General features: G+C 37.7%; 3 protein-coding genes across 3 annotated transcripts in view; 2 read left to right on the top strand and 1 right to left on the bottom strand.

Moving 5' to 3' along the window:
- The window catches only part of TRIM23 (tripartite motif containing 23), a 31495-nt gene extending 25812 nt beyond the window's left edge, over window positions 1–5683 (top strand). The window contains exons 8-11 of the mRNA XM_068422208.1: window positions 346–475; window positions 593–703; window positions 2141–2265; window positions 2615–5683. Coding sequence (XP_068278309.1) covers window positions 346–475; window positions 593–703; window positions 2141–2265; window positions 2615–2794 — 546 coding nt within the window. The 3' untranslated portion in view covers window positions 2795–5683. The remainder of the gene's footprint in view (window positions 1–345; window positions 476–592; window positions 704–2140; window positions 2266–2614) is intronic.
- Window positions 5684–6656: 973 nt separating this feature from the next.
- PPWD1 (peptidylprolyl isomerase domain and WD repeat containing 1) lies at window positions 6657–21232 on the bottom strand. Its single transcript, XM_068422359.1, has 11 exons — window positions 20954–21232; window positions 19762–19864; window positions 18973–19073; window positions 17691–17811; window positions 14579–15026; window positions 13810–14000; window positions 13133–13322; window positions 11597–11778; window positions 8869–8950; window positions 8098–8280; window positions 6657–7025 (listed from the first exon to the last, which is right to left on the bottom strand). The coding sequence occupies exons 1-11, from the start codon at window positions 21099–21101 to the stop codon at window positions 6882–6884; spliced, it is 1893 nt and encodes a 630-aa protein (XP_068278460.1). The 5' UTR covers window positions 21102–21232; the 3' UTR covers window positions 6657–6881.
- Window positions 21027–25816, top strand: part of CENPK (centromere protein K) — a 23662-nt gene continuing 18872 nt past the window's right edge. Inside the window, exons 1-2 of the mRNA XM_068422360.1 lie at window positions 21027–21241; window positions 23817–23918. Coding sequence (XP_068278461.1) covers window positions 21239–21241; window positions 23817–23918 — 105 coding nt within the window. The 5' untranslated portion in view covers window positions 21027–21238. The remainder of the gene's footprint in view (window positions 21242–23816; window positions 23919–25816) is intronic.

The following is a 25816-nucleotide window of genomic DNA, read 5'->3' as shown; positions in this document are numbered from 1 at the left end:
AGAGAATTCTAACTAATTTCTGCTAACCACTCCTCAAGTTGTTTGAGTCAAGAATGATGAAAGAATTTGAAATTTTATCAAGTACAGACATACTAGCATGAGATTGGCCGTCTTTCTAAAAGGCATGTGATAACTGAGGCAGAAGTTACAGGTACACTACACAGATCATTAGATACTTTGGTTTATATTATTGCTGGAGGTGACTGGTGATTGTGCTTAGTATTCTTGGAGTCCATCCGTTTAATCACTTTACAAGTAGTGACAAGGTAAGTATCTTAAACATAAGGGTTTTCTAATTTGAATTTCCTAAACTTGCTCTTGTTTTGTGTATGCTGTTTCTTCCAGGACAACAGGGTACATATTGGACCAAAAATGGAAATTCGAGTTGTCACTCTAGGATTAGATGGAGCTGGCAAAACAACTATTTTGTTTAAGTTAAAGCAAGATGAATTCATGCAGCCAATTCCAACAATAGGTTAGTAGCAACAATTTATATGTAAAGATTTTTCTGACTGTTTGACTTATCTGTAGAATTTTATTATTTTATATTCATACAGAACAAGACTATAAAACTTTAATATTTTTATTCTAGGTTTTAATGTTGAAACAGTAGAATACAAGAATTTGAAGTTTACTATTTGGGATGTAGGAGGGAAACACAAATTGAGGCCCTTATGGAAACATTATTATCTCAATACACAAGGTGAGACTAATACAACTTTTAAACTGTATTTTGTCTTTGAGCTTGTATTTCAGAGCCAAAAAGATTATTAATAGAAATAATTTATAACTGTAGAAAATTGTTCATCTAATGCAAAGTACAGCTGTTAGATTCATGAGCTAAGAAATTTTAATCCAGTTGGTCATAGCATGTGCTGCGTGATAAAGATGCATTCTCCATAAATCCATCAGACAGTTCATGGAGCCAAACAAAATTAGAATCTCTGTTAAACTGGTTCTAGCTAACAACAGACAAGGTGCAGCGTTCCAAAGTTTGCATAGCGAGAAGTACTACTTGCCAGGTTTGAACTTTAAATAGCGCTTGAAATGAAAATACTCGGCCTTTAAGGAGCCTTTAGTTGGCAACATAGAAAATTCTACAAAGTTCTGTAACTTCTGACTTGGTATGGCACTGCAATACCTGGTTGTAGACTAGATTACTGAAAACATTGTTCTAAGTGGTGCCGACTTAGAAATTCATGCTGTCCTTCTGAAAATCCTCCATAGTTGTTTTCCAGTTTAGAAAGGGGTTCCTCTTCATTAATTCATTGAGAATTATCTGAAATACTTAGGAATGACAAACATGAGTTTATGTGCTCCAGTTTGTGCATTATTTCAGCCTTCATTGCAAACTGTAACATTTTAAATTGTTCATCTTTTCAAACTTATAAAAATTGTATTTCGGGATTTCTGTTGTCCTCTTAAAACTTACTGTGTAAACACCAGTAAGCATGGAATCATGCCTTGAAGAGTTGTATGTTGGAGAGAAAGTCTAAGCTGTTAACCTGGTGCATACTTGCTGTAAGTTTTGTTTAGTTTGGTGTTGGGTGTTTTTTCATTGCAAAAACCATGAGTTTAAATTCTGTCCACTACCTCTGCCTCCCTGAGTATCCAGTCTTCTGGCATCCTGGTTTCTCTCTGAACTGGATAGTAAAATCTACTGCTGCTGTGTCAGGTCCATGGCAATCTTCTCAGGGTTGTGTAGCCTGTAGCTGAAGGAAGCTGTGCCGATTTGGCTGAACCTGTGAATTTTACAGCCAGTTAAGGGAAACTGGAACAGTTGTGCGGGAGCTGATTGAGTGTAAGTGGATCAAGAAATAGTTTAAACTGAGATACTCAATCCACACATAGTAAATCTGGTTTTAGACCTAAGTAGTTAAAATGTCACAGCCTTTGTGTTACACTAGGCAAAAAACTTCAGTTTTTTTCCCCGTTTTAGGATGAATTCTACGTTTTTGTCAAAAAGTATAGAGGTATGTGAGGCATTTCTCAGTCCTCCTGGATTTGAAATTGAAGTTGTGCGCTGCTGAGAAACTTCACATAGAAGACTGCTAGAAAAAAAGAATTGTGTAAGCTGAAAGCTAATTTTACAGAGTTTATATCTGAATGTGTGTAAAAGATTTCTCTCTTTCTTTCATAGCGGTGGTGTTTGTTGTTGATAGCAGCCACAGAGACAGGGTCAGTGAAGCACACAGTGAACTTGCAAAATTAATAACAGAGAAGGAATTGCGGGATGCCTTGCTCTTGATCTTTGCTAATAAACAGGTACATGTGATTTTTTTCACTGTTACTCTTTTCCTCAGTTTGTGTATCAAATTCCAACTTTCTGAACCCTCTGCTATAGGTAGGGATGGTAATGTGGAAACTATAAAATGTAGATGTTTTCCTTATGTATAATACTGGTAAGATAAGTGATGCTAGAGTGCTTCGTAGATTCAACAACCAGTTTTTGTTTTATGGTTGCCAGTAGTAAATGCCTAGCTTTTATTTGGCTTTTGTGTTTGGAAAGCTTTCATGTGATCTGTAGCTTCAGTCTAAGCCACTGGTTAAAAATGAAATGCTTCCAACATAATACAGAAGAATAATTGAGTCTTCATATCTGATTCTGTTGCAGGATGTAGCAGGTGCGCTTTCAGTGGAAGAAATCACAGAACTACTGAGTCTCCACAAACTCTGCTGTGGCCGTAGCTGGTATATTCAGGGTTGTGATGCTCGAAGTGGTACAGGACTTTATGAAGGATTGGACTGGCTTTCGAGGCAGTTAGTGGCTGCTGGTGTCCTGGATGTGGCTTAATTTTACAGCAGCTGCAATTTAAGGTTGTCATTTACTGTTTTGTTTTGTTTGCACGATTTAGGATGTTGTAGCCAGGTCTGCTGTCTGAAGAGGGGACTTTATTTAAATTGGTGGTTACAGAAAAATATAAGCCTTTATCCTAGATTGGATAATTGGTTCAGTAAACTTGTGCTGTTATAGTGTTTTTGAAATTTGATACATCTATAAGTAATGGAATGGGCTCATTACAAGGGTGCTTTGAAATTTCGTTTTGGTGGAATTAGGTTGTTACAATTTAAAATTCTTCCCTGATAAAATATGCATTGGAGTTCATCTAATAATTATAACAAGGTCACAGTAGTTAATTGGTGTCAGAAAAATTTTGAGTGGTTTAGAAATACCTTCCCAGGAAAACTGTTCCAAAATCCATCTCAAGTTACTAGAATAGCCAGCTCTGCCTATTAGTCAGAAATAAATGGTGCTACTCTTTAAAGAATGCATTCATCTAAAGGTGGCATTGAAAATTACATTCAAATACACCACAAAAATAAATGTTTCCCCCACTATTTGCTTCCCTGTTTGTTACTGTAAGGCAGCATAACTGGGCAAAGGAAACTGAGAACAGGGAAGTGTTGCAGGGCTAGGGGGCTGTGGCATTGTTCAGCTGGTCATTTTCTAGTTGGGGGGAGGGGTTAGTTGTGTTTTTTTGTTAACTGTACACATGCTAAATTATTTATGGGCAGACTATAGTGATATTGAGATGAAAGTGTTTTGTGGGTGCTTGAGGACATAATCTGCCTTCAGAGATTAAGTTTACTCCTCAAGAAGTCAAATGAAGTTTAAAAAAAACCCCAAACTTCTTTAAGAATTAGTGTGGTGTAATGTCAATCCAGCTAAGTACTCTTATGTAAAAGTCATGCTTCCAGATTAAGGTAGTGTCCTTAGAATATTAAATAACACAAAAAGCAGTGTACACTAATTACAGCTCTTAGAAGAACAGATGGTAAAATGTGATATAAACCTTCCATAATTAGGTTTTCAATTCTTACTGTGTCTCTTACATGGAACTGTCACCAATGCCTCTATTTTTGAAGATTACTCATTCACAAACCCATGAAATATGGGTGTAGTACTGTTTAAATTTAGAGAAGGTTGCAACAACTTAGTGATGTCTCTTTTTCTGCTGCATATGCAACTCTTCTAACAATTTTTATCTGTCTGGTATGCGCACCAGAATCTTCTGCCCGCCTCTTTGAGTGTACAGCCATTGCCAATTGAAGAAGCCATGCCATGGACCTCTTCATGACAGTAGAGGAGCTGCGAAGAGCATGGCCAATAGATCAAAACTGTGTATCAGCACGTTTCGTAATGGAGTACAGGTGAATCAGGAGCACCACACAGTGGAAGTGAGCAGTGTTGTTTCACTGATAGGTAGATATTTTTGCCACACTGAAAAGCTTGTTTACCTGTGAGAGCTCTGAACCTCACCTGGCAAAGAAAATGTATCCCATTATATGTGGCTATGGCTTTTATTGTCTTTTACAATGTTTTCCCACTACATACCTTGGATAAAGCCAGGAATGTATAAACAAATAATTTAGTACATTTGCACTTTTCAAGAGGAAGTAGTTAAGGTAACTGCTTCCTCATGATGACAGTTATTTGTAGTTTTCTCTTGTTACTTAAATTCCATGGAAATTGTGTTAAATGCAGCTTCAGCAAGTCTAATGACTTGAATAGGGGCTGAAAGAACACAAAGCTTTAAAGTAGTTAGTTAAATATTTGTGAAACAGGCTTCAATGCCTACATATGTACATAGGTACTTGAGAAGGGGTACTTACTCTTTCTTTAGACAACCTGATAAATTTGGAAATAGTTTACAATGGAGCGAAGGGCGTTTTCTTGCACCTACGGAAGTAGACATTGTTCATCTTTCCCAGCCTGTAACTTCTTGCACAATAGGCAGTTGGCTGCTCTGACTTGAGCATCTGCTTAGCCTGTACTGCAGAGCAGTCCCAGACATAGATAGATAGGGCTGACTGTCCCTTCCTAGCTCTTTTTAAAATACAAACAAGTTCTGCTAAGCATGGTAGATACCTTTTCCTGGAATATTTTTAACAAAGAAGACATACATTCTTTAGAAAAATCCTGATTCTGTACTTTTATTTTAGCTGGCTTACACTTCAGTTATACATGCCTCTCAGTATAGTTCTACTTCAAAATGTTTAAGGTGACCAGTTTGCATTTTTTATAACGTTACATTTGCGGGCCAAGGAAAAATACTCTCATGCATATTTTTGAGTACAAAGGATTGCTTGTGACACATGGAATGCTACCATAAAAGTGTTTTTTAAATGGAGTTTATTTAAGATGACTTGAAGTAACTGTGAAAGTGTTGCGTTTGTCTGTGAACTCTTCAGTGTAAACAGGTCCACTAAGAGGTTTATTTGTATCATAAATTAATACTACATATAAATTGCTCCAGCTATAAATTTAAGCTTGTTTTAGTTTTTAGTATACTGACTTACGCAGTATGTAACTGGAATATTTCCTCAACTAGAACTCACTCAAGCATTACTAACTATGAGGATTATTTGAAAAGACTGAATAATTTTTCATAGGACTTTTGACTTAATTGTGAAATCAAGTAAATACAACATACAGTGACTGTGTTGTGGCTTTCTTTAAAGAACCTCAGCTCAAAAATAGTATGTCTAGGCTAACTGAAAAATAATGTTTTATCACTTGATATGGTCTTACTGTCTGCTACCTTCAAATTTATTGTAGACTATGTGGTACATCAGGGTTTTATTCTGAGATAGTTCTTATTCTGAGCTGTTGGAGTAGGTGTGGATGTTACGTAAAGATTTCTTGAAAGTGGAAGCAATTCAGGAGCTGCTGCAATTTGAGTTGTCCAGAAAAATGATTTCTTTTCAATAAAAGTATGTAGAACTTTACTAAAATTCATTCTCAGACTTGCCTTTTTTTTTGTTAAGGTCATCTCAGAATAGAGGTGTGCTACATTTGACTTACTGTAGAATTTTTCTTACAGACCCCTGAGGATAACCCTTTATCTCACTGAAGATAAGCTTCCTAGTGGTAGCAGCTTCTGAGGGAATGAATTTGATTAGCATGCATCACATCTTGTTTCATGAATGAAGCTACCACAACTCTACACTCCTGAGTCTTGTATTAGTACAGTGGTGTTACGTGAACATAAACAAACAGTCAAAGTTAACGTTACTGTATTTAGAGTAGACTTAACTACCCAACATAGTAACGGGACCATATCTAGCCACAGCTTCACAACACTTGAGAAGCTGTCTCAGCTTTCATTGACGACTGCATCAGAAACACCTGACATAGCTTTGTTGAGATGACTGCCATCATTTGTTTTAAACTAAGTACTTCCGTAGATGTAGTAATGTTTGTAGGACTCTGGGTAAAAATAAAGCCTAAAAGTCTAAACTGTGAAAGCAAACATTAGAAAAAAAAGCATTATTGGCAATGCTAAAGAAGTTGCACAGGACATTATACGCTGGCATGCCAAGAGCTGATCACTGCTCTTGGACATGGAAGGCAGATACACAACCATTTTTAAAGGACAGAGGTAGACAACTGTTTGCTATGACAAGGTATGTATCATAACTTAATCTAATTTTTGATGTGTGTACATATGATTGAGCAGCATAGGATTTCTGACCTTTCCCTCTGCCAAAGATTTCAATACTGTGAAAAGGATTAATCAGAGATGGAAGATGCAAATAAACATGAAAAAGTTACAAACTATACCCTGATTCTATTTTCTAAACACTATTGTGAGACATGGTGTGGGTTTTTATCTTCAGTTTTGCATAGAAGAGATGCAAGAAAAACAGCAGACTTTGTACAAAACATGCAAATGTTTTTACTTTAAAATACAAAGTTACCAGAAATACAGACTTAGGGCACTTGAGGTACATTAAAAATAGTAGAACTGGTGATTGCTCTGTCCTGGCACTTCTTATATCTAGGAATTATTGAAAACAATTCTGTTCCTTCTAGGTCCCTTTTTGGGTCCCACCATGCTGAGTTTTTCCTGCTTCAGCTGGAACCTTCAACTCCTAGCTTACTTCACTGTGATATTAATGATGCTGATATCCTCATAGGGTTTGTCAGTTTTGGGATTGACTTTTACATTTGAGATTCTTTGAACAACTTCCATTCCTTTAGTCACCCGTCCAAACACACTGTGCTTGTTGTCCAGCCATGGCTGTTTGAGGGCACAGGAGGAGAAATAAAAAATATATTAAAATAGAAAGCAGCATGCAGGTTAGGTACCAAACCAGAAAGAGACTGACCTAGAATAACTGAACATGGATACATTTTATATGTTCAGACTATGAAACTTAACACCATGTAAATATTAGCATGCAAGTAAATATTAGAGCGTGGCTAATACATATTCATATGTATTTAAACTCACCTTTTCAATTGTTTTCTTAACATACTACAAAGGTCAAGTTCCAGCAATGCAGTAGCATTTCAGAGTTTATTTTAAAGTGTATTCTCAGTTCACAGAAATGCTGCTTCAGTCTTTCTGTTTCATGGTATTTTCACAGATGAATTGTAGGTGCCAGTCCAGAATACTACTTAATTCAAAGTCGTATTCATACAGTATGCCCAATTAGCAATCCGAATAGAGGCACTGATATAACTTAATAAGCTTCAAAATTATGCCAGATGGGTGCTTTTTAAAAAAAGACACCTGATTTTGAAATACATGCTATAAGAATGTAGTTTCTATAAGTGTTACCTTTAAGTATTTGTTTTCTGTTAGATTCACAGACCAAAATTTCTTTTTTTCTAGCTCTGAAATTGTACACAGATCAAAGGAAATCTTCAAACCTGAATGTTGGCTTCTCTGTATAGCTTCAATGAGGCAATATTAAGGAGTCATCCTGGCACCATATCCAAAAACTTCAAACAATCTAAGCAATAGATGGATTTCCATCAAGTTTAAACCAGTATATTAATATAAAATACTCTGGTAATACACAATTGCAAACATGTCTGATTTACTAAGAATTTGGTATCGCCCTTACTCCAATTAAAGGCAAAAGGCCCCTTGATCACAACTGACAAAAATACTTTTCCATTTCTTAAAGGACGGTTTCAGTGAAACCTGCACAGTATACATCGTTGTGTGCAGCATTTACTTGCAAAGTAACAAGAAAAGGTTATTTAGATAATACTAGTGTGTTCATGTTTCCATTAGAAAAAAATATATTTTTACTATCTAGTTAGCATTTCAGGCTTTAAATTGAGCTTTTAATATTACTTACAGTTGGCACTACTGTTATAAAAAACTGGGATCCATTGGTATTTGGTCCTGCGTTAGCCATGCTGAGTGTGTATGGTCTGTCATGTCGTAAAGTTGAATGAAACTCATCTTCAAATTCTCCTCCCCAAATACTTTCACCTCCCATTCCTGTACCAGTTGGGTCACCAGTCTGAATCATGAAGCCCTGCATAGAAATTAGATGTTATTACATCATCACATTGACTAAATAAGCAAAAATGTTTTATGCCAGGTGACATTTTTTTTCAAACTTACTTCAAACCTTTCAACAAAATGTGAAGTGTTAAAATGTTGTGGATAAGGGACAAAGCATTCAGGGCTTCTTTAAGTGATAATTGAGTACTTGTGGAAAAACAAGCTTACTCATTGTTCCTGCTAGTGAAGGACAGAAACCTGACTATCTGTACCTTCTGCAAACACTTAGGCTGTGTCCGCTTGATTCTGGGGCAACAGAAAAAAGAAGTCTTACAAGAAATGCCTTCTGACATGAAACAAAGTCTTAATTCAAGCATGATTGCTGAACTGAGCTTTCAATTTTCAGATTTCTTCCACCTTGTCAGATGCAAAACAACTATTAAAACTTCAGTAAGTGATAAAGCTGTTTAGAACCTCAGAGTTGTCCAGACTTTGCACGGAACTCTGAAGCCATTCCAGAAATCCTTTGTGCAAAAGGGAAGTGAAACGGTTAACAGAGAGGACTGACCACAAAGGTGCATTAGCTAAACCAACAAAAAGTTAACTTTTTACAAGTTACCTTGATGATACGGTGAAATATGTGTCCATTGTAATAACCATTCCTGCTGTGCACACAGAAGTTTTCCACTGTTTTGGGGCACCTAAAATCACGTAACAGAAAATACACACTACAATAAATATTTAATTGTGTGGTGGCAAAGCCATAAAGATTTCAGCTGAGACTAGGATCCTCTTGTACTGAGCAGTGTTTCAGCACACTGTAGAAAGGCCTTTCATCAAATAAGGAAAAAGAAACAAACCCCCACCTCCTCAAACCCAGAGCTGGAAGCATAAAAAGGAGAGGAGTACAAAGCTGGACGATTACACAGGAAGGCAGCAGCAGTGTTGATAATATAGGGATATCTTAGCTATTGCTGAGCATGGCTGACACAGCATCAATGTCTTTTTCTGCTGCTCACCCTCCCACCACCAGGGATCAGGCTGGGAGTGCACAAGAAGTTGGGAGGGGACACAGCTGGGACAGCTGACCCCAACTGACCACGGGGATATTCCATACCACATGGCACCATGCTCAGCATGTAAAGCTGGGGGAAGAAGAAGGGAGGGGGGACATTTGGACTGATGGCGTTTGTCTTCCCAAGTAACCTTTACACCTGATGGAGCCCTGCTGTCCTGGAGATGGCTGTACACCTGCTGCAGATGGGAAATAATGAATTTGTTTTGCTTTGCTTGCGCATGCGGCTTTTGCTTTACCTATTGAATTGTCTTTATCTCAACCGACCAGTTTTCTCACTTTTATCTTTCTGATTCTCTCCCCCTTCTCACCGAGGTGGGGAGTGAGCGAGCGGCTGTGTGGGGCTTAGTTGCCGGCCGGGGTTAAACCACAACAGTCAGGAATCAAATCTATTTCCTCAAAGCCTAGTTCAAGGCACCAGTGATTAGATGTTCCTTCCCCAGCTTTCTACATACTGTTTATTTACAAAATCAAGTCAGGAGTGGATGCTCCATATCCAGAAAGTTGTTCACTCTTTCACCTCTATAATTCTACTAAGCTACATATGTAAGATTTCCAGTGTTGCACACAAGAAGTAAAATCTAGAAATACAATGTTTTAATATTATAGAACTTGCAGTCAGCAGAGTCAGTTATCCTCCTCTGAAACTACTCACATTGTCTGGAAGCAGGGTGAAGAGGTGGAATATTACTGTTGATGGAATATAAAAAGGGAAAAAACAGACAACCAACCGCTTCACCTTCGTGACTTGATTTCTTACTTCTGAGACATTTGCTACCACAGTGAAAATTCTTTGCAATAGCTCTTCCACTAGTTTTATAAAATGGATTAATAGCCATGTGAGATCTACATTGACAGGTTTATGCAGTCACACACATTCTCCCAACAAATGAGAAAATAGCCAAGCTGAGTCCATAGCTCTAGAGTTACTTTAGCTGTGACAAAGAAAATTAGCTTGGGCTTAGTGATATTCTAAACCATCTTGTGAAACAGAGTGCCAATGGCCTAATGAATGGTACAGACAAGATTACAGTCCCAGTTCCTGCTGAGCAGTACATAGTCATTCACAACTTTATTCCATGAGCACATGGCCAAAGAGTTAAAGGGCATAGAAAGCCACATCCTATATGCTCTTCTTTAATTTTTAAATCACATCCATCTTACAGAAATTCAAAGCTCAGCTAGGAGGAAATACTAGAATAAGAAAGGACAAACCTAACAATAACCAACTGGTAATACCGTATTTAATTTAAAATTGCATGCAAAACATTACAGTGAAGCACCTAGCAGTACTATGCATGCAAATACAGTGAGACACTGGCATAAGAATCAAAAAAAAAAAAAGTCAGAAATAATGTAGCTTGGCCAGTCACTCACTGGTAAGGGCTGTATCATTACTGCAACCTATATGCTACAATCACAAATTCCAGAAACTAGGGCCTGATGCAAGAAGACATTAGTGAAGAGGAGTAGTAAAACACTAGCAGCTCTACAGGGTAGGACTGAGGTTGTGTTGTCTTACCTGTGCTTATGACAAAACATGAACTTGTTTTTGGAGAGGTATGGACTACACTTAATGTATAGCAATATAATATATATAATAATATATAAATTTACTGTTTCATAAAAAAATCTTTGCATATATTGGCATCGCAAAGGAGAGATGCTGACACAGTAACTTTAGCAATTATCATGCATAAAACTTTTTCAATTATATGCCTGGTTCTGGATATACATAGCACTAATATTATATGCTGGTATAAATTTCATGTTGCTCTTGAAGGAGTTGCAGTAACATAAAATGTAGTACAATGGCCATATTTGGAAGTTGCAAACCGTACTATTCCTCTGGCTTACACAGACCTACTGCCAACGTTCTTTTTCAAGACGGAATCAAACAGCACTGCCTTACAATAATATGTAACGTACAGAGAAGAGCATCATGACCTATCCACAGCTGCTGTTTAGAGAAAGAACAAAGTTAAGAAAGGAATGAACCCCCTGAACCAATAACTAAATAAAAGCACAAATCTTTAAAAACCCCAAAATTTGTGCCCCCAACTGTTATTAAGACACAATTTTACCCAACTTTGTGTTTGTCAAGATTCACATTCTTAGCTTGATGTGTTAAGAAACTGTCAGGAAGTGACAACAGTAGAAAAAGGGGAAGAAAAGAACTATTCCTAACTTGAAATGTAAGTCTTGGATACTGCCACCAAAAAGCACAGAAGGAAGGAAAACCAAAATAACAGAAAAACTATCAAATACATACTCAACAGGAAAAAGCTTGATATGAATATCTCCCATGCTTGTGTGGATGATGGCACTGTCTGAAACTCTTTTGGGACCCTCTGCCTGAGTGGCTGCCATGACCTCTTCTTTAGAAGGTTTCTCATTAAATACATCTCTGTCAGAATCTGCACTCTTCGTATCTTCTGGCTCACGTTTAGTAAACTGAAGAACAAAAGAACAGGTGGTTAACTGGTTGGTTTTCTCTTTTTGCCCCTTATCTTACCCACTGCTCTGCACTCAAGACATCAATGTGATTATTCAACCTGCTAACCACTCAACCAGATTTGAAACGTAGGGAAAGAATTCATAGACAGTCTATCCTTGGATTTCAGTGTTGTATGTTACCAGCATTTCCACAGACACAAATTCCAGTACAGCTACATGCAAATCCAAGTAACTTCATATAATCTGTTATTTTAAAAATTTCTTCCCAACAGAAAGCCCGCAGTAGTTCAGCATCTTTTATTTTAAAAAAGAGTGGAGAATATAAATGTGTTCTGTTATATTCAGACAAAACTGGCAGGTTTCATCACAAAACTTCTAGTTTCACTACAAAGTCAAACTAAATCCTCTCATTTCAATACTGCATTAACACAACACTATAGAAAAACAGCAAATTTAACTCAAAACAGAAGAAATCACAGAAATGTAATTTTTATAGTACTTATAGGAAGCGCTTAAGTGAGTAGTACACTTACATATCAAATGACAATCACTAATCTTTCTGCATGCATATAGTCATGTTTTCTCTAACAGTGAGTAATGTTTCCAGATTTTGTCTAATTTTTCCTCCTCACTTGTCAAATTGTTCGTAGTAGTATATTCCATTATATACTACACACTAACCACACAGAGGTTTAGAAAGTATACTATCTTGCTGCAACAGAAAACATGATCAAATTCAAGCACAAGTGACAACAGACAGACTGATCTCTAACCTCTATGGTAATCACGTCCTGGATCAACTACTAACTACTCTGGAATTGCTTCTCTGTTTGGCTTATTCATTGCATCTCACCTAAAATCTAAATTGTGAACAGGAAGGTGACTCCTGTCTTAGTTAGTTGCCCATAATGTACTTGGTGCTACCAAGTCCTGATGGTGCTCTGAATTTAATTATTTTTTATTACATATTTTATACAGTTAATTATTGTTTCTTTATCAGTGTAAGATCTGGTTAGGTTTTTAAAATGTTCTTATTCAAGGTTTTTTTTTCAGCTACAAAAAAGGCTTATATCGTTCTCAGAGATCTGTAAATTAGATAGCCAAAGCCATCCAAGTTTCTTTAACAGCTTGAGCAATAATGAAAAAATTAGACTACAAAGGTGTTTCTAGTCAATTCACAGCTAGTTCAAGCTAAAAATTCTAGAATATATTTCCAATATAAAGCGACTCCTCTGGAAAAGTTGTGTTTGCAAACACTCAAGATAAAAAGCACTAGAAAGGTGCAAGGAGAAAAACAGAAAATAATGCATCAATACAAGAAAGGAGTTATTTAACTAGAAACCACACACACCATGTAAAACCTATTTTTTTTAAAAGCCGTGCAGATTACTGTTGGATCTGCCTGGATATTCTGGAGAACAGGATTTTCAGATGCCTTCATCTCTATAGTGATTGCAGCACGATGTTTCTTTGCTACTCCTTGGAACAAAGCTAGCTGCATCACTCTGATGTTCTCCTGTTTTCCCAAGATACGAATACACCTGAAGTACAAGACATAAAAAGATGTAACCACTGTTAACTGCTCACAGTCAGAGAATGTCACCTTTCTGACTGCGAGACTCAAAACAAAACCCAAAACCATCTCAAAATAATTTACTAATTGTTTTTATGATGCTTCTCTATTCAAAATTGCTACACAATTTTCTAGTCAGCCTCCTTACGCCATAAAATCCCAACCGCATGATCCACGTTTACTTTGTTATAACATCCAGTTAGCCAGAGATGAATTGATTACACATTCTTAATACAAATATGCTTGCCGTATTTTCTCCTCGTTTTACTAAGCTTTAAACTGCAACGACTCATTACTAAGCATGGGAGTATCTAATGTAAGGCTCTCAAATAACAACAACAAAAAAAAGAGTAGAGTGATACCACAGTGATACCAAGTTTTAAATATACTATAAATTTGACTGAATATAGACTTTGGAACAAACATTTATCTCAGTGTGTGTCACTGGAACTTACCTGTTAGTCTCTACATTTATGACCTTAATGCCCAACATTGTTCCATAGAGAACGAAGTGTCCAGTTTCATCAAAAATTATATTAATTAATCTTACTGCATCCACTTTCTCCAGCTCACGCTCAACTGCCATACGTCGGCCAAACTCCATGTCTGGTAGTTGCTGTCTCATCTGCTGAAGTTCTGTAAACATCTACAGAAGAAAGAAAAAAAAAATCACTATTATATGAACATATTTTAAACTTTTGATCCAGCAAAACACTGATCCACATGCTTAGAAAATACAGAATTCAAGTAAGACTACTCCACTCAAACTTAACTGAAGAATTAAAATAAACACAAGTAATACTCTCTTTACTTTAATGACCCAATAAGCGTGCTGTAGTACGAGGCTTAAGCAAAGAAAGGAAAGCGTGTAGCTGTCTAACAAAGTTCTTAGAAGATGACAAACTTAATTCATTATTTTGATGTTATTTGAAATGGGCATTTTCCACAATTGCTTTCTAGTAAAAAGAAACGTAGTATGAAAACACAGATGAACATCAACAACTCTGTTTCACTGCATAACTAACATAAATCAGTAAGAATTAATTCTGGGGCAAAGCAATACAAGAGGCAAGGAAGAGAACATGGAAAACTTTTTCTGCATGAAAAATATAGCAATGAAGCTCAGCTTTAGAAACAGATGATAACTTAGGTAAATGTTCTGGTAAATAAATTCAAGTAAGTAGAGAAAAAGTCTCAAAAAAAGAGAAGCAAGACCAAACTCACACTCAGAGATTCGTCAAAGACTCTCATGAGCTTCCCCGTCAGAAACCGAAAAATTCTAACTTTTCTGTCAGACCCAAGAGTGGCCATTTTCTTGCCATCAGGTGAAAAACTTATACTGGATGGGTAAGCCTTGCATTTAGCAAATTCATATAGATCAGTATCTGTTTTATACTCCCAGTTCACATTCTTGGGAAATTTATATTCATGAGGAGTACCAGTCCAGTACTCAATCATTCCAGATTTGTCAGAAGACACTACTACTTTGTAGACAGGGTTCAACCGTATCTGAGTAAGAGAGGATGTATGGAGTTTATCAAAAACATGAAGTGGCTGGTTATTTCCTCGTCCGTCATATATGAATATTTTTCCTGTGCTCTTCTCAGATGTGGCAACAGAAGATATGGCATCTCCAGGGCAATATACCCATTCACACTGGCCAGGGTAGTAGCTGCAACAAAGAGCGGAAAGAGGAAAAAAAAGAAAGAGATAAGGACTGGTGTTACTTAGATAAGAACTGAGTTATGCAATAACTGGAAATCAAATATTAGAAGTAAATTTTGAACTTTATTTACTTATTTATCTTGCTAAAATATGTCTTGGTAAAATTCAACAGTGTTATAACCAAGCTCTTCCAAGCAACACAATTCAGTGGATGGCTCAACCAATTTCTGTTACTCCCATATTGTTTTATAAAGAGACTGTGATAGAAAGCAAAGGTAGAAGGTGGGTATAAAAGAATAATAAGGATAGAAATCCAGTGAATAACACCAGTGGCATTAATGATTACCACTCAACTTATATGACTCAATAACATTTCTCTTGCTTCCGTTAAGGGATTAATGCTTCAGTGGAAACGAAGACAACTGCACCTTTGCCATATATTTAGAGAAAAGTTCAGCTAAGTCTTGCCAAAAAGAACCCCAAACAAACAAATAAAAAAACCCCAAAAAGCGATGTAAGTAAAATTAAGACAATTACCCTATATTCAATAAGCATTGTGAATGCATTTAAGAAGAAACCCATTTGCTACTACCAGAAACATAGTCTACAAATAAAACCAGCCAGAGATACGGTCAATAATATAACCTATGTCTGCTTTTAAAACAGTCTGTAAGCAAAGATTTTGAGAACCAGAACTCAGAAACTAAAAGACGGACCACAAAGAAATGATACAGCCTCCATAGGAAACTCATATTTAGTATCCTTTCACAAATCAAACTAACAGATACTGAAGGACTGACAAGTGACAGACACTAATAATTTGGATTTTCAGTGCCTGTCTGGTAAAGATTTTCATAAAGAGAAACATAACCAGAAATTTGTCTCACGTTCGCTAGAAAGAAAAGGATCAAATAAATACATAAATAAATAAATATGATGTCCCACTGATCTATGCATCGTTATCCAAAATTTCTGCAGAAATCACCACCCTTCTCCAGATCATTGATGGAAGCATAAAGCATGGGGATTTGCAAATAGCCACACTGTATATAGCCACACTGTATAGATTACTTAGAACTGTCAGGATCTGAAGAATGAAGAATTTGCCCAGAGAAGCTGTGGATGCCCCCTCCCTGGAAGTGTTCAAGGCCAGGTTAGACAGGGCTTTGAGCAACCTGGTCTAGCAGAAGATGTCCCTGCCCATGGCAGGGGGGTATGAACTAGATGATCTTTAAGGTCCCTTACAACCCAAACCATTCTATGAATTTGAGACAAAGCTCATCAACCCTGCAATATACCAGCATATACCTATCAAAGCAGGCAACACAAGATAATGTAAGCTGAAAAGACCACAAAAAATTTAAAATTCTACCTCAACTATTGCAAGCCTGAGCAAACAGCCATGAAAAAATTCTCAGGCATGTCAACAGAAACTATCTGCTCAATAAACAGTAATGCAGAAGATAGAGCAACAAACATTAATTCTTAAAAGGCTATTCAGGACAATGCTTATATTACAGCTGTATACTCTTATCTTCTTCATTAAAGAGTTCACTTCAGGTAAAACCCAATTATTTCTGAAAAAAATATATGGGGAGAGGCGGGTCTTGATTAGTGAGGCTGAAAAAAATCTATTTAAAGATAAATCAGGGAAAATACTATGGGAAAATGTTATAGGTAGCATTCTCAGGGTGTCCCTGAAGCAAAATGGATTTAAATTCTACCTCAGTTCTCCCTGAATTCTCAAACAGAAAAAAGCTCCTTCTATTGTAACACCGAATTAAGTTTTTCTTAATATCAAATTCTTTTTTTTTTCATCCTATAACTTTACCAATTTTGCAGACAACACAGGGCTGCTAAGGAGAAAAGACTAGCAAAAACAAAAGACTAAAGCTAACTGAAATTTTTCCACAGCAGACAGCCAAGATGGAATCAATTCCTACAGGCTAAGTATGTTATCTGAAGGATGATACTAAAATTGCAACCAGCAAAGCAGATGATAACATAAGCTTTTATATAGGCATTCTGAAAAGCTTTTTTTTTTTTTTAGTTTATACTTCTGTTCAGTTTCACAACTAATCAACAAATAGTAGACTAAAAGAAATATGTTTTCCAATTTTAAAAGGCTTGTGGAAACATCAGTATTTCTACCATTCTTGGTACAGCATTCAATGATCCTCCAACCCTCCAAACCCACCCTTGTAACAGTGTGGGGCTTGTTTTCCTCTGGTATCATTATAATTCCAGTAACATCCATTCCTATTTCTCCCAGATTCTTTAACTACACACTGTGTAACTACAGAAATACTACAACAGCAACACCAAGGAAAACAACAACATTCTTTCGAAGAGAAGAAGGAAATTTCTATCACTATGACAGAAATAGATGCCTAGCTAAGTATTTTGAGAAATACCACATCTTTCTGCATAATATTTGACACTGAGGAAACGCACAGACCTACTCCACTCATGCATTCTGCATACAGAGTCATAAATTTTTCTATCCAGTCAGGCAGCCTCCAGACACTGGATGCATTTCAGATAATGCAACTTATTCAGCTTCATCTGATTGGGGGAAGAAACCCTCAAAAAACCCAAATTATTGACTTACCTCTTAGCAAAATAACGCCCATTTATAATCCCAAACAAACATTTTCAAGAACTAACTTACCCAAGTTTCAGCATGTTGATCATATCAAAGTTGACTACATCAAACACCTTCATTGCTTTGTCATCTCCAACTGAACAGAATAATGCTCCCTCTGAACTAACAGCAATACTCTCAATAACACCTATTAAAAAAGTTAACACACTATTAAGACACAGGAAAGGGACATCCTTCATTTCAGTATTCCACAGGAAAAAACCTCCACAGGTTTAAACCTGTTTCTCAGCTGTTTCTCCATCTTTTTTACCTAAAAAACTACCTGACTTTAATTAAAAAAAAAACAAAAAACAAAAAACCCAACAAAACAAAACACCACCACAAAACACCACTTTGTGTCCTATCACTGTCTAGAATCAGGTACGTGATAACGAACTACTTACCATATACATAAATGAATGACTGTAATTGCAGATATTTTAATTTAAAATGTTCATTTAAAAAAATTGAGAACAACATTATGTGTTCTCAATTAAAAAATTATGTGCTCTTCAGCTTGCATCTCTCAAAAGAGAAAAGGCAGCAGAACTCATTACAGTCTTGCTATTAACATACATAATACTCAAAATTACTCTGCAATTGAGCCTTCCATAAATTTTTCGCAATACCTATTTTTGCTTGGTAGGCTTTGTTCTCACATTTTGTTTCTGTATATAATGAGAAGCTGATAGTTAAGATAAAGAACCTTCCATAACATTTTTCCTAACTCTAAAAAGAAACAATACTTTTACTATCTCTTATTACATCTTTTTCTTATTGTAACAGTCTGCATATCAAACTAGTCTTTTCCATCAGGCATATCATAATTTCTAATAGCAATGAGACCCTCATTTTCTATCCAGCCTATTAATTATTAACTGCAATTCAGCTGATAATCATGACAATGATGCAGCATTTACTCTACAGTTGCAATAATTCCAAATGAAAATAACCATTTTTTCCATACTGCAGGAAAAAAAAAAAAAAAAAAGATAAGGGAAGAAGGTAACCTTACTTGAAGCAACACCCTTCTCCCCACAGGCAGGGCACAAGGCAATGCAAAGGATGTAGGGGATCTGTGCAGGAGGAGTCCCACGTTTTATTCGCACCCTATCCCTCCTGCAGTTTGGGAGCAAAGCGTAACAGGACAGGGGAATGAAGGAAGATTGGTAGATATCATTTAATCCCTGACTGCACTAAATGAATCCCAGAACCCCTCTTCTCTTCATTTGCACTCCCTCTTCAAATGACTAAGAGCAAGGGGGAGGAAAAAGTGAGGTCCTTTAGAGAAGAAAAAGCAACTTCTCACCTAGGTGACTCCGGAAGTGTTTAACAAACTCAATCCCTTCTTCTATTTTTTTCCAGAATTTTACGTGGCCATCATGACTGGCTGTTATGATAAAATCTGTCCTACAATTGCAAAAGAAAAATAACAAAAAAAAAAAAAAAAAAAAAGAAAAAGATACACACATTATGCACTTTCACACTGGGCAGTAATTTGCACTACAATTAATGCTGTGTAGAGAATGAACTTCAAACAAATTACTGTGACAATCTGTCTGAACAGGTACTATTACTCCTGGAAAAGAAAACAGGTATTTTAATGCACTCTGGATTAATCTATGAAAAGTCAACAGCGTGAACTGAAGAAATAGGTAATACTATCCCTTTTGATTATGTAAATTTTACTCCTGTTTTAGGACTAGTTTCACATTAGTTACTATTTACTAATGTCTGTGTGTGTGTATATATATATATACACATGAAAATATATATATAAAAGAAAAGAAAGTTGTCTCCTCAATCTGTGCAGTTCTGCTGAACTGTATTTTGTTCAGATGCAGTCAGTTGCTCTTATTCCTGTATACACTGCACATCACAATAAGGATTTTAAGATCCTCTTTTAGTCTATTTAAACAATTTTTAACTTGCTTCTCAGTAAGCCCTTTCCTTTGCACTTAGTTTTCAAAAAAAATTTAAAATACGACCTCTGGACACAGTAAACTTTCATTATTAAAATTCTACAATGAAATATACCTAGCATATAGAAAAATACACCTCTGACAATGAGACACAGTGGGAAAAAAAAGACACTTACTTAGTACATGCTACATGTGTAATGACATCTCTGTGCATGTAACTGCGTTCATACATTGAAGCACATGGTAGATTTTCAAGATAAACATGTTCAAATTCAAGAACTAAACAGAATAAAAAGAAAAATTAGGAAATCTTGTTTCCATAAAGGTACCTCTAACTTCTGTTCTCCTTTACTTATGCTTGAATAGCTTACTCCCATTTTAGTCAAGACTATGCTAGGATTTTGTGCAAACATAATAAAAGATGTTTCCACTGTGGCTTTGTACTCAGACTTACAGATTCTTGGCAGACTAAAGCCACTCAAACTCTGCTTTAACCCATACAGATGCCGCCTTTAAAAGCAACTATTACCTTGGCTGTCTTAATGTATATAAAAAAACTCAATGCAACAACTTTTAAGTTACTGACAGAAAACAGAAGGTCATCCACACCTTGTTTTCTTCCAAAACCAAATGTATCCCTGTTGTTATTAAGAGATTCAAGGTCCCACGTAGGTATTATAGCTTAAATTTTAAGTGCTAGCAGTGTATTTCATTGTTTAACTGGCCCACCTAAAATAATCTTATTTTCTGCTTTTGTCTCTGATTGTTACATCCTAACCGTTAACACCTGCCCAAAGGTGTTCGTTACTGAACTGGCAGGTTTGCATCTGTTGAACTCACGTTTATGTTACAATGATACCCAGAGAGCTGTGGGTTGCCGGATACATGAATACCATATGTCAAAATACACCCCAGAGGCTTCTGCTACTCCCCTAGCTTAGGGCAGCGATCCAGAGGACCCTTAACCCCCCCGCTGTAAGCAGCATGGCTTCAGCAATGTCTCTCAGGCACTGGGCCTCTCAGCCTAAGGGTGCCCTACCTCAGGAGGAAGCAGGAATACGGCGTCCCCTGCCTACAATTCTGCACCCGAGGGGTTCCTCCACAGCCCGGTCACTTTAGGTACGAGACACCGCTTCAGGCAACGGGCTTCCTTCCGCCCCCTCCCACCCCCAGGGCGCGGGGGAACCGCCCCAGGGCAGCCCAGCTGCCAGGCGCCCGCACCCCAGAGCCGCTCCCGCTCCCGGCGGGGGCTGGTGCCCGGATGCGACCTCACCGCTGCGGAACCAGCCCAGGGCAGCACCGCGGGTCCCTCCCGAGCCGCTCCCCGGAGAAGGGGCAGGCGGGCGCAGGCTCCGCTCCTCCCGTTACCTCTCCTCTTTTTCGCCTGCACGGCCTCCCCCGGGAGCGGCCCGACCCAGCGCTCCTCCTCCTCCTCATCGCCTGCCGCCGCTGCCTCCTCGCTGCCGCCCGCCGTCTCGGGCAGCTTTCGCTTACGCTCCGGCTCAGACGACGCCATGCTGCCGTACGTTACTTCTCCGCGACGCTTCCCGCCCTCGACGCACCCCGTGCCGGGCGCTGTAAAAGTGACGCCGCGGGGCGCAGCCAGTGAGCTCGGAGCGCGGGCCGGGCCGAGCCGAGCCGAGCGGAGCCGCCATGGTAACGGGCGGGAAGGGAAAGGGGCGGCCGCCAGCCCCTGCCCCGCGGGCTACCCGGCTGCCCCGAGCGCTGCTGCCGGCCCCAGGGGCGCGACGGGGTTCCGGCGACCGAGCGGAGCAGCTCCTCGGCCGTGGAGCCGGGGCAGCCGCGGCGCCGCAGGGGGGCTGGCGGCCATTATGGCGACGGGGCTGCCGGGACGGGAGTGGGCTGGCTCCTGCGGCCGTGCCTGCCTGCTCCGCCGGGGAGAGGGCTGCGCTCAGCCCTCACCCGTGAGGAGTAACCTCCTGCCTCGTGTTTTCCTTTCGCTGGTGTTGTTCTGGGTTTTATGTCAGGGAGAATGGGAGCTCTCTGCCTAACCGCTTTTGTGATGTTATCTGTATCCTGCTTTTATTGTTTTCCTTCCTAAGGTGAACTCCCGGTTTGCTGCCTTCCCCCCCACCCCCCGTCCGTTTTCCCAGAGCTGCTGTTGCTTTCCTTTCTCACCTTTGAATTTCTTCTAGTAGGTGGTCGTTTTGTATTGGTTGACATGAGACATGCCCCATAAAGCTCGCCTGTTCAGTTGCCTGGTGCGGGGTCTGCGATGCACACTTGTCCCTGCGCGTATTTTCTTACCTAATTATGTCGTTCTAATATGAAGTAAGAAGGAATAACGTGTTGAAACTGGAATGCATTAATATTAATGACATGTAAAAAAAAAAAGCCTTCAGTTATCAGGTTTGGTGTACAAATAGAAACCTAATTTTCCCATACAGAAATAGAGAAAACTGCAAGCTACAAGGAAAAACATCTGAACATGACCCTTTGGTGTAGGTACTTTATAAGGTAATTAACAGCATAGTATTAGGGACCACAGGTCAGTCTGACTTGCACTACAGAGGCCTGTAGTATCTCCTCATAAATATGTGCTTCTTGAAACTTTGTGTGAAATCATGGAAACTTTGAAAGTCAACAATAATCATAATAATTTAAACATTTTTGGGGTTTTTTTTGGCTATGTAATCAGAGATTTATTTCAAATAATGTTTTTGTTATTATGGGGGGACAGGACTTTTTATTCCAGCCCAAGACCCCTTTCAAATTTCCAAAGGTTATATATTTTTTTTTCCCCTCACTTTTTTTTTTTTTCATTCAGGTCCTATTAGCTGTGTTGCTGAGCCTTTTTGCCATGATGAAAATTGTCTGTTCAGGCTTTTGTTTGTCTCCTCGACAGTTTTTGGTCTGAGAAAAAATGTACATTGCGTCTCAAGACGGCTTAGTTTCTTTATTAGCCTTCTGTGGAGGACTTCGCTGGAGGCATTTCAGAAGTCTTAAATTATGTGAACTAGTTCCAAGACTCTTAAGAAGATAATGATTTTCCTTTGCAAAAACTGCTCGTTAGACCTTATCAGATCATGGCAATCGCGATTTTCTAGTGTTCTGTTTTTAATTATTGATGCAACAAATGTGCAAGGAAGGCTTAGCAGAAATATTGCTACCTTTCAGTTCCCTAGAATACTTCCAGTGTTCAGTGAGACTTTCTGATATTTTTCTTAGCCACTCTGCTATGGCATACTTGAACTTCGGAGGTACTAGTTGAATATTTCACTCCTTTTAAATTATTCGGGTTTGCAACATAATTTTCTCTGATGCTGCATTTTTGTTCTGAAAATGAACAAAAGGTTGAGTTAGGAATTTGTGCATCATGAAGAAAGCAGAGATGTTTATTTCTTCTTTAGATCTTTATCTTTTTTAATGTCTCTTTTTAATCTCTAAGTATTTGGTGGTCTTAGTGATCTGTTTAAGTAATTTTAAAGGCTTCCTGCATCTTGTACGTCCAGGAAATTCCTGTTGGTTGTTTTACCTTAAAAAAATTTCCCTTTGAGTGCCATTTTCACCATTCTTGTTTTTCTCTCCTAATTGCTGTTGTTGTTCATGTATCTCTTTATAGAGTTAACTAGCATTAAATTTATGAATTTGTATGTTTTCTATCTGACTCAACAGTTTCTCAAATTTTTTAATTTAACTTGGCTTGATTTTTCTCTTGGCTCTCCTGGTGCCCTCTTTCCTTGTCTGCCTGCATATATTTCAGGTTCTTTTCTTTATTTTTCTAGTAACCTCCAGAACACTCTATTTGTTAATCAAAAATATACTGAATTCAAGTTGTCATAAGGAGAAATAGATTAGGACATTTATTGGAAGACAGAGCAGAAGTAACTATGCTTAAGAACTTTGTAGATATATGGAAGAAAAGTGTGGCTTTGTAGGTGTGAGATTCTCTTATTGTTTCTTTATTAAAGTTGTGAGAAAATAAAAAATGTCATTGCAGGTAATCAAAGCAGTTTTGAAAATTTAGGACTTTGTGTTTCAGTTTTAAAAGACACTATTAGTGTCTTCAGATTTTGCTATAGTGATATAGTTAGCTGATTTTACTGAATGATTGGATGCTATCTGGAAATACAGGGAAGTTAACTGAAAGCTTTGGATTCAGAGGGATTGCTCTGTTACATATTTGACCTGAAGCAGCAGGTGTGATTCAGTAACCTGTTAATAATTGTTGTAGATCTACATGATAACTGTTCTATTTTCTTGTTAATAGGCTGAATATTTACCAGAAATCATCAAGGACTCGGTTTGTCCTGTAGATGCCAAGGAAGAACTCTTGGATGAATGTGAGAGTATTTGGAAGGAGATGGAAGAGGTATGCAAATCACAAGTGATAGACTAGATTTGTTGTAAACTTTCCTCAGCATTTTTTTGTTTATCTCCCCATCCGTCACTGCATGCTTACCTCACCCCCTCCAAAGAAACCATTGCAACAAAACAAGAGGGGAAAAAAAAAAGGCGGGGGAAGAAGAAAAGAACTTCAGAAAGGCCGAAGGTAGAAGTGTTGGCAGGGGTGAAGAATGCCTTGCAGTATCAAACTTTCTTTACAGTATGCTGCTGTTATGCTTTAGTTAAATAGAATGTGAGTGTATGTTAAAACTAGGGAAAATGAAACAATTTACTTGTGTTCTGGTAGTACCAGCACACTGAGACTTGAGATCCTTCTCTCCTTAGCCTCTTACAAGATGGGATTCAACTGCTGTTCACAAGTACTTTGGATCTTAAAGGAGAGAGAGAATGGGAGGAGAAAGAGGCTTAGAAGGACCATGATGTTAGCATATGCTCATACAAACTGACAGTTACATCCTCAAGAATAAAGTTCATCTCTTTTGATATATGGTCCCATATGGTCGTAGTAACATTTAAAGCAAGTTATTTTTATTTACAGGAATCCCTGGAGAGATAAACTTTTAACAGTTCTGGGGGAATGCTATGCATCCTATAAGATTGTGCTCAGTCAGATGAAAAGTCACATTCTAAATTGTATTTTGAGAGTCTTAATTGCTTCACTCAATTTTATATGGTATTTATATGCTATTTGCTTGGGTTCCGAGTTGTAGTTTCAAAGCACTAAAAGTTTCAGAAACTGAAGTAAAAGTACTGCCAAACTTAAAGTAGAACAAAGTATAGACAACCTACAGTGCAACAATTTTACAGAATTAGATTTAAAAAGACTAACGTGATTTCGTTTGTTGTTACATGTAAACTTATCTTAATACTGAAAAAGTGACAGGGAATCCTGTGTCTAGGTTTCTGAAGTACTGTAACAAGTTATCAACAGAAGTTTAGTTTGGCACCACTTCAGAGGATGTGAGCTTTCTTTGAAATTTTCAGATCAGAAGGGAAGTTAGAATGTTTGTAATTTTAAATTTAATTGAATATCTTTGATATCTTGTATCTTGTTCCCAGCATCCCCAAAACAATACAGGAAGTGATAATGTGCATTATTTTTTGAAGTTGATAAAAACAGTAAGATTTTTATTACTTTGATTGTTGCATCTTGAATGCATGCATGTTTCAGCAAAAAGTTTAAACAAGTAATAGTCATTGAATTAGCTCCTAAGTTTTATGGTTTATGATGTAATATGCCAATTACTGCGTGTCAGCATTAACAGCTTTTATTGGAGAAATCCTATACTGTGTTTTGGTTCCAAAATGTTAACAGCTAGGTTTCCAAAGTACTGCTTAGTAGTTTTACTGCTTAGTAGAATACATCCTGCCCTGTCTTGGGGCAGGTTAAATTGCTAACAGTTATAAAACAAGAAAGAGTTTAGCAGGTGTCTCCTGCTGAAGCCTTGGATATCTATGGTGGCCTGAACTTCAGACTTGATATACATCCCATTGCAGTTATGGGAGCTGATGTAGTATACTTCTAAAAATCAGACCATTTCTGAAGTGTACAGTATATTGCCCTAAATGAGTTAAAACTAAAAATGTGTATTATAATGTGATTGCTCTGTTTGGAGAGCCAGAACAGTAGCAGCAAGTGTTTTGACTGCTCAGCAGCTTCTCTATTCAGCCTTGTCCATGACTCTCTTCCCAGTTTCTCATGTTCTTCATCTGTTCATTGTCCTTCCTCATACCAACTTTTCCCTCATAGCTTGCCTTTTTCCTCAAATCATACATCTTTTGTTAGCTGCTACTTTTCTACTTTTCAATTAATTGAAGGTCTACTTTTTTAGTGTCCTATGATTTCAAAATATTTCTTAATTT

This window comes from Nyctibius grandis, chromosome Z (genome assembly GCF_013368605.1).
Source record: "Nyctibius grandis isolate bNycGra1 chromosome Z, bNycGra1.pri, whole genome shotgun sequence".
Lineage (NCBI taxonomy): Eukaryota > Metazoa > Chordata > Aves > Nyctibiiformes > Nyctibiidae > Nyctibius > Nyctibius grandis.
This window is presented reverse-complemented; position numbering and strand designations above follow the sequence as displayed.